General features: G+C 34.7%; 1 protein-coding gene across 1 annotated transcript; it reads right to left on the reverse strand.

Annotated features, from left to right (window-relative positions):
* Positions 1–5,270: 5,270 nt before the first annotated feature.
* On the reverse strand, positions 5,271–8,632 carry LOC149559038 (uncharacterized). The gene is made up of 2 exons (XM_089832992.1): positions 5,986–8,632; positions 5,271–5,896 (listed from the first exon to the last, which is right to left on the reverse strand). The coding sequence occupies exons 1-2, from the start codon at positions 8,492–8,494 to the stop codon at positions 5,451–5,453; spliced, it is 2,955 nt and encodes a 984-aa protein (XP_089689118.1). The 5' UTR covers positions 8,495–8,632; the 3' UTR covers positions 5,271–5,450.
* Between the last annotated feature and the right edge of the window lie 1,143 nt (positions 8,633–9,775).

Below are 9,775 nucleotides of genomic sequence, written 5' to 3' on the forward strand. Positions count from 1 at the left end.
AAGTAAGTATGTTATTCTTAGGAAAATAGATGATTATGTCTAATCATGGAGTCAATGTGAAAGGATGTCCAATCCTTTGTTACTAAGGTATTAAGTTGAATAGAAAATGTGTTTCTCTATTAGGTATTTCAGAATTTCTTTCATGTGCACTGATCTCATTATCAGAATGTACCTCAGCTTCTGTTTGCAACTCGGCACCTGAATGTAGCTCGATTCCTAAATGCAGCCTGACATTCATTATATGTGACTCGGCAGTCACTAAAACTTGATGTTGTTGATTTGCAGCTTGGTTCATAGCTTCATCATTGATCATGTCATCATAGAAATACACAAAAGATTTATAAACATCAAGTTCTTTTGCAAGTTTAGCTTCATGTACCTCTGTATATTCATCAACCTTTACATTTTTACTTTCCACAACTTTGTTAGTGTTAGTATTTAAACACTTATAAGCTTTACTTCTTGTCGAATAGCCTTGGAATATACCTTCTTCATTTTTAGCATCAAATTTTCCATTCCTATTATCCCTAGAATGTAGCACTTGCTTCCAAACACCTTAAAATATTTTACATTGGGTGAGTATCCATACCATAATTCAAAAGGTATGGAATTTGTACCTTTCTTGACTTGTACTCGGTTCAGGGTATACACAACTATACTTATAGCTTCTCTCTAGTATTTCAAAGCTACATTCTTCTCCATCATGAACCTCTTGGCACAGTGCATCATAGATCTATTCCTTCTTTCAGCAATCCCATTTTGTGGAGGGGTTCTAGGTGTAGAAGTTTGTCTTTTGATTCCTCTATCATTACAGAATATCTCAAACTCATTTGATGTAAATTCTCCACCTCTATCAAATCTCAAACATTTCAAGCTCTTGCTAGTTTCCTTTTCAATTCTATCCAAATACCACTTAAACATTTGAAATGCATCATATTTTTCTTCAAAAACATAACTGTCATCATCCTAGAATAATCATTGAAAAATAGGATAATGTACTTGTCACCTTTTTAGCTTTGCACATTAATTGGTCCACATAAATCAGTATGAACTAATTCAAGAATTTATTTTGAAGAGTGAGTCTTTCTTTTAAAACTTGATTTAGCCATCTTTCTTAACTGACATAGTTTACATATTGCATTATCTAGTTTCTTTAGATTTGCCAAACCTCTTACTCTCTTCATATTACTAATACTGAACAAATTATCAAGATTTACATGACATAGTCTTTTGTGTCATAGCCACACATCATCAAATTGTACAACTAGACAAGTAGCATCATTCATGTCAAGGTAGAACAAATTACGTCTAGTTTGATCACCATTGCCAATTAGCTCTTCATTAGCATCATAGATCTTAGCTTTTCTATTTCCAAATTCAACCTTACATCCAACATTATTCAATTGTGACACACTTAGCAAATTATAGTTCAATCCTTCTACATAATAAGCATTGTCACATTTGATCTTATATGTCAACTTAATTGACCATTTTCCTTTGATAAGACATGGTTCATCATTTCCAAATCTAACACTATGTCCATCATAATGCACAAGGGAATTGAACTTACTTTTATCTCTAGTCATGTGATTGGAATAACCACTATCAATAACCCATCTGTCACTCTTGTCCACATAAAACACCAATGCATTTGTCTCATCTTCATCAGAATCATCCTTCATTGCAACATAGACAACTTCATCCTCATGATCATTAGATCCTTCATTGGATTCCTCTTTAGCAATGTAGTAGGATTTATTTCCCTTGTCTTTGTAATCTTTGTTGTTCTCATCTCTTTTTCTTCTAAATTTGTCTCCACTCCTATTGTTCTTCTTCTCAGGATACCTTGCAGCAATATGACCAACTTCATTACAATTGGAACATATAATAGGCATCTTACCTTTGGATTTTCCTTTGCCTCTATGAATCTCCTAGCCAGCAATGTTTCAAGCTCTTCAACATTATCTTCATCTGTATCACTATTACTAGAAACATGTTTACTCTTTTTCTTTTTCTTTTCTTTAGGTTCTTTCAGTGACAACTTAGCTTTGAAATCAAATTCAACATTTTCAGTTCAAAGGTAGACAACCTACCTATCAATCCTTCAAGGGTTAGATCATTACCACGTGTGCATCTCAACTCTTGTATGGCAGAGACTCTAATAGCATAGATAGGCAGCAATGTTCTTAGTACTTTTCTTATCACAGTCTCATCTTCAATCTTACCAATTTCTCCTCTTATATCATTTACAATTTTTACTGTGGCACAGTATTGAACAATATTCTCACTTTCTTGCATTCTCATATCATCAAACTTACCTCTAAGACTTTTAGATTTGGCTCTTAGCACATTTTTGTCTCCTCCATAGATCTTTTTATGGCATCCCACATCTTCTTAGCAGTATCATATTCCTTGATGTCATCGACCTTAGTGTAGCTTAGGGAAGATGCAATCTCTAACATTGCCCAATTGTGTTCTTTCTTGTTTTTTAGATTCTCAACATTGAGGGCTCCAATAGGGTCATTATTGTCAACAGAAATGGTAGTTTGTGTATGGTCTCCAAGTCATCCTAGATGTAGCTTCATCAAAATTTTCCATGTAAGAAAGTTCTTCTTGTTAAGCTTGGGTACCTCTCTCTTAGGCATTTTGATCTTTAGCTTATAGCACCTTCAAACTATCTCTCACAAGTAACTAATGCTCTAATGCCAATTGTTGGAATACTTTAGAATAATTGAGAGGGGTAGTGAATTAGTTATCCAAGGTCCAAATGTCTAGATAAAACTTTTTAGCATTTAACAAGATCCATATATGTGTGTGTGTGTGTGTGTGTGTGTGTGTGTGTGTGTCCTTATCATATAACTTGCATGCATCCAATAGATTATCTGATACTTAAACTTGTAAGCTACTGTCCTAGGTCATAATTACTTTGCAAAAATGTAAACATGAAACATAATAGAATCATTCACACATTTGACGCAAGGATTTTACATGGAAACTGGATAACCTACTACTAATTCTCACTCTTCTGAAGTGATGCCCTATAAAAGGCCAACCCTGTTAAAGGTTACAATACACACTATTAAATGTGACCTAGTTAAAGGGTTTTGATCACCCTATTAGGAGAGAGCCTTGTTAGAGCATGAGTGATACATATAAATGAAGGGTAAACAAGATCAAGCCACTTTAAGGCATCATTTTGTATAAGTCAAGTCATCTCACTGCGAATTCCATTCATCAAATCGCACACCAAGCATTAATTATCCTTGACTCTCAAATTTGTGAGGTAATCAGCAATTTGATTACCTTGTCTAAACTTGTTGGAAATTTAAACTTCTAAAAAGTATTTTAAAATATTCATACAATGCTTAAAGTGTTGCTTACTATTATCCAACTAGGAGGGGATGTTCCTTTAAGGAAATTAATCACTGTCCAACTATACCTTAGATAAACCCCTCTCCTTAACCCTAATAAAACCTATGTAATTAGCTCTAGCCTTAGCAAAATGATTTTTTTGGGTCCATAGTGGAAGTGGCATTGCTAAAACTAGATTACATTATGTGATCTTGAATTAGTCCTCCACACTCTATAAGTTAAGGTTTATTGATTCAATTATTAGAATCATTTGGCTACTAAAATTAGCAAATGCAATATTTCTCTAAAATTAAAATTTGTTAGATGTTGGATTTATTAATCCAGAATTCAGTTTTGGGAATATGATTCGATACATTTGCCTCACCTAGAATTTGATGGGGAAGATGTTTTTCTTGCATATGGTTGTACAAAGCTAAAATTGGAATGAAGTTTTTTTGTTTGTTTTAATTTAGAAAGCCATTTAGAAACCATATATGGTTCATAAAAAAAATGATTTCCCCGTATTGATACACCACACAATACAATCAAACATTAGATAATTTAGTACTGGGCATAATTTTGCATGGAAGTTCTCATGTCACATCTCCATCAAGGAAACTTGGGAAACCATTTCTAAGAGCTTTCCCTTACATCAAACACAAGGATCTTAATGCTATCATTATCTCTTAAACAGATCAGAGAAGTACAGAGCATAAGGGCTTCAAACCCTTGAATCCATCTCTGGCAAATGGCTTATGATCAAGGGGTGAAGAATGTTCCTGCCAAGCATCATATAACAAACAAAGCAACTAGAGGAAACAATCCATTAGGGGGGGAATAGGAATTGGAATTGCCAATTCCAATTCCACCTCCTAAGGTGGAATCGACAAATCCTCCTTTTTGGCCAAAATGGGAATACAGAACCCAAACTTCAATTCCAATTTGGTGCATCCAAACTGTGGATTACAAATTTTAGGAATTAGCAAATACCGATTCCGCTTCGATTTCGACAAACAAATAGGCCCTTATTGGAATGAGAATTAAAGATAACTTTTATATTTAGGGTTAAATTATAGTTGGTGTCAGGAATATAATTTAGATTATCTTATTAATTTACATTTCTTATTTTGATTAATATGTGATAACTTTTATTTTTACAAATTTCCTATAATAATATTCAATGTAAATAATTGAATCAATATAAATGATTATAGTTAATTTTTGTATATTCAAATAATATTTTTAATTTTATATATTCATTTAAAAATTAAAGTTGCTTCTTCAACAAAAAATATTTTCACTTTGACATAAAATAAATCAATCAAATTATTAATTATGTAAAAATTATTATATCTAATGTATTTTATGTTTGTATAATAGATGTAAATTTGTTAAGTTGATATTATAAATACAATTAAATATCTTCAGTTTGATATTTCACAGCTTTTTTACATTAATTTTATTTTAAAATATAAGTCTACTAATTAAATTAAATTGTAAACTAATACTGATATCTATCTATCTATGTATCATCTATCTATCTATTAGATAATGGCAGCTATATCTGTTTCAAAGAAATTGAATTTTTTTTTTATGAGATTCAAAATGTAGTCGTCGACGAATAATTTTAAAACTGAAGCAAACAACTGTGCCACCCCTGCAAGCTGTGGATCATTCGTTTTAAGCTAATTATATTATATATATATAGTTATTGATTGTGGAATTAGCTCCACGATCCATCATTTTTAAAACTGAAAAATGGACAACCTTTAAATATATATTCATGCTCTCTCGTCTCACGGGACGAATACAACATCAAAATTGGTCTGTGATTTTGATCTACAAGAATATTTGGTTATCTGGAAATGATCAAAGAATAGCAATTTTAAACTTCTGCAAGTCCTATAAACAGGGCAATCTGTGAACATAGTTTCCATTGTTTAAATTAGTGTGTACTGACAACATCAGACTTTCTAGAACATATTTCATGTAAACACATGAACTGGAATTACAACTTAGAAAAGTGGATTTTACTGGAAAGAAGATGGAAGAGAATAAAACATAAAGGAGAAAAAACTCTTAATTGAAGTCATAAATATCTAAACTGTAGAACTTCCAGTATCGGCTGCCAATTTTTCAGTGGGATTGGTTTTGTCCAGAAGTTCTGCTATAGAAGTTCTTGAATATTTGGAATCAGGTACTGTACTACCTTTCATCAAAGATGTCTTCAGGCTGTCAAGCATTTTGGCTACATCTCTCATGGAAGGTCGATCTATTGGCAATTCACTGCTACAAAGCAAACCAACATGAATCAAAGAAACAAGACATTTATTGTCCTCCATCATTTCATTGACACCTCTCAACAACTCGCTATCAACAATTTCTACAAGTCTTTCTGGAAAAGCTGTTCTCACCCACTTTTGCAAGCTCATGTCTCGCACAAACATGTCATCACTTGGCCTCTTCCTTGTAACCATCTCTAATATCAGAATCCCAAAACTGTAAACATCTCCTTTTGTAGACACATTCCCTCCCAATCCATACTCTGCAATCAATTTTGTTCATTACATTCTTTAGAAAAAAGCTAATAAAGAAAATGACAATACCAAAAGAAAGAAAACTCAAAGAAACTACCTGGAGCAATGTATCCAATAGATCCTTTGAGTGCAATTGTTGTAGTACTCAGTGAATCTATGGTATTCGTACCAGTCAAACGGGATATACCAAAATCAGTGACAATGGCTGTCATGTCTGCATCCAAGAGAACATTGCTGGGTTTTAAATCACAGTGCACAATTTGTAAAGGACAATCATGATGCAAGTACTCCATTCCATAAGCCACATCTACAGCAACGCTCAAACACTCCCTCAATCCCAATTTGCAAAAGCCTTCATCATCCCTGACAGGATGCAATTGTTTTTCCAAGCTCCCATTACATGCAAATTTAAGAACCAAACCTTTGAAGTCAGGGTAGTAAAATGCACTTATGATTTTGATGAGATTGCGATGTCGAATCCTCTTTGAGAACTCACACTCCCTCTTGAAACTCTTAAGAGCTTCTTCATTTTGCAAATTAAGAGTTTTGATGGCAATTACCTCTCCATTTTTCAAGATGCCTTTGTAGACAGATCCAAAGTTACCCACTCCAAGCAAATTTGACTCATCAAATCCAGCTGTTGCAATGACAAGATCCTGATAAGAAAATTTTTGATAGCTGAGCCTTCCAAACATAGAGCTTGAGGGATGGATTAGTTGGCTTGAAAGTTTAGGCCTCCATACAAATCCTATAATGAAGCAGCATGATACCAATACAATGGTTCCAACAACTGATAAGACTATTTTTATTAGCAGGGAATGTTTTCCCCTGTTCTGATTTGGACATGGAGGCAATGAATAATTTTTCGGGCCACATAGGTTTGGGTTCCCAATAAAAAATGCTACAACAGTTCTATTTGGAAACAGCCCTGCTTCTGGAATCTGCCCTGACAGATTATTGAAAGATAGATCTAATTCTTGGAGATTTTTTAATTTAGAGAGTGAAACTGGTATTGGACCCACGAAGGCATTATGGGACAGATTCAGATTCTCTAATGCTGTGCATTCTTCTAGAGAAAAAGGAATAGCCCCAGTAAGCCGATTTCCAGATATATCAATGGCTTGAGCCATAACAATCTTACTCATCTCCTGTGGCAGCGACCCTTCCAGAGAATTCCATGAAAGATTAAGGTATAATTGCAGGTCTTTAAGGCTTGCAATGACTTCACGAGGTATCCTTCCCCCTAGTTTATTGTAAGACAAATCAAGGAGTTCCAACTTCTGACATCCCTCCAAACTAGCAGGGATGTTCTCTGATAAATTGTTGTGGTCAAGATAAAGATATCTTAGCTGCTGCGAGCTACAAAGAGAATCTGGTATATTTCCAGAGAACTGGTTGTGGCTTAGATCTAAGAGTCCGAGATGTTGCATTTGACCGATATCACTTGTAATTCTTCCCTCTAACTTGTTTCCATTCAAATACAATCTTTCCAACTCATGTAATCCTTTGATTCCAGTGGGAATACTGCCCCTGAAAAGGTTTTCGCCTAAATCTAAGTAATTCAAGTTTGTCAGATTGGCGATCTGTGGTGGTATGGTTCCAGTTATCATGTTGCCTTGTAACGACAAGAGACTGAGATTGGAAGACAATTGGCCTATGGATGGTGGCAATATACCAATAAAATGATTGTTTCTCATTTCTAGAGTTTGCAAATGGGAGCAATTTGTGAGAGCGATGAGAAAGGCCAATGTGTTTCTGCTGTCACTAACAAGCTGATTATTGTTTACAAAAAGTTTCATGAGAAGATTCAACTTACCCAGCTCCATTGGAACCGTTCCACTGAATCGATTTCTTGCTAAGAGAAGTAGTCTGAGACGGGAACAATTTCCCAAGGAGTTTGGTAGGTTTCCACTGAGATGATTTCCAAATAAGCTAAGCACCTCTAAGTCAGTAAGCGTTCCCAATTCAGAAGGAATAGGGCCATGGAGCTCATTTTGAGCCAAAAGTATTTTAACTAAGGCTGATACATTTTTCAAAGAGGGCGGAATGGTACCCGTGAGAATGTTAAAGCCCAAATGGAGAGACCTCAAACTTGTAAGAAGAGTGAGCTCTGGTGGAATGCTGCCATGCAGTTGGTTCCATGAGAGATCCAGAGCATGCAAACTGCGGCAGCCAGAGAGAGAGGGAGGAATGATTCCTTGCAATTGATTGTAGTGCAAGGAAAGTATCCATAGATTTCGGAGTTGGCCGAGCTGAGGTGGAATTGTACCAGTGAGGGTATTGAGTGAGAGATCTAGAATTCGAAGAGAGGAGATATTTCCCACCAAAGGAGAGATTGTGCCATCTAAACCTTTTTGTGTTAAATTTATGGTACGGATAGAGTGAGAAGAGGAGTGACAAATAATACCAGACCAGTTGCAGAAGTGGTGATTGCGATTCCAATCAACCAAAGAAGTGCCATTCTTGGCAACTGAAGCTTTGAATCCTAAGAGCAATTCTTCTTGACGTTGTTGGTGGTGATGATGAGAGAGATTATTGGGAGAATGAGAAAGAGCGGAGACTAAGAATATAAAAAGGTTTGAAACTAATAAGAAAAGGGCAGCCATTGCAGATTGGAGAAACGCAGGAGAGTTGAATGGAATGGAAATTAGTGCCAACAATTTCTCTGAGGCCTGCTATGTTATACAACTCCACGTCGATTGATTTAAAACTAGACGAATTCAATAACCTTCACCCACCCCACTACACATTGGTAGAATCTCTAGAGGCTTTATCAAGAAGTCCAATAATTGCATGAAAGTCAATAATGAATGCAAGCAAGCATAAGTCAGCCGAAGCATTACATGTTGCTGTAGTTCTATAGTTCAGAGGAAGAAACACTAGCGTACAAGATCATCTGGTATAGGATTCTTTATCTTCTGGAAACCGGTGATTGAGACATAATGACTGATGACAGGATGTGGGGTGTGGCTGGTACTATATAACATTTATCAGGTCGAATCAACCCGCTGCACATATAATGGTTGGTATTTGTACAAATTGAAAGTCAAAAAGTAGGGCAGGAGAAGTCCATGTTGATCTAGACTTCTTTGCTCTAGACTTGTTTCAATGGTAGGGAGCAGGTGAAGACATTTGTGCCCATCAACTCAAAATATCTACGAGATCTATAGTCTATGGGAGCTATATATTGAACTCTTCTTCATTCATTCCTGTGTGGAGAGAGTAGTGAGCACAGGTAACATCGATGTAGGGATGAGAATGTACTGTTAATGATATATTTTTTATTTAACAATAATGGTGTCATTCTAATTTTTTAAATAAGCTATATGCAAGGTTAGTGGTACATTCGGATTTTTATTTCTATATAGACAATTTAATAATAAGATTTTACTATTCAAGGGCTCTTTCTTTACTATTAGATATATTTTCTTAATAATTGATTAAAGTTTATATTAATTTTTTTATTTTTCTAAATGCATTTTTAAAATATCATATTTTTAAAATAGATATGACTATTCTATGATAGTGAATAGATTAGTCAAAATTATATTTAGAAAGTAAATTTAATTTATAAATACTTTAAAACAAATGTGTAAAAGGATAACATATAAATACAAACCAAAAGATCATAAATTCTATGCAATTATACTAGCAATCGTACCTATATGTGCAGTGGGTATGCCAATGAGGTGTGGAAGTTAAATAAGGGAAGATTTTGGTCTTTTTTTTAATGTTTTAATAAAGTGTAAGCCCTTATGTTTTGTATCTTTTCAATGCCCATGTCATTTGTAGTGTTGTTTCTTTACGGTTTCAACAACTCGTTGATGTTATGGAGACATCTTGGGGGTTATTGTGGTCCCACATTGGGCCTATATAGTTTGTAAGCT

Source organism: Cupressus sempervirens, chromosome 5 (genome assembly GCF_028749045.1).
Source record: "Cupressus sempervirens isolate cs-2001-9-10 chromosome 5, ASM2874904v1, whole genome shotgun sequence".
NCBI classification, from domain to species: domain Eukaryota; kingdom Viridiplantae; phylum Streptophyta; class Pinopsida; order Cupressales; family Cupressaceae; genus Cupressus; species Cupressus sempervirens.

Bases quoted from the DNA above. Each gene is read 5' to 3' on its own strand.
- LOC149559038 (XM_089832992.1), bottom strand. From the start codon at position 8,494: ATGGCTGCCCTTTTCTTATTAGTTTCAAACCTTTTTATATTCTTAGTC. The intron at 5,897-5,985 runs GTAGTTTCTTTG...AATTGATTGCAG, and splicing joins TATTGGATACATTGCTCCAG to AGTATGGATTGGGAGGGAAT.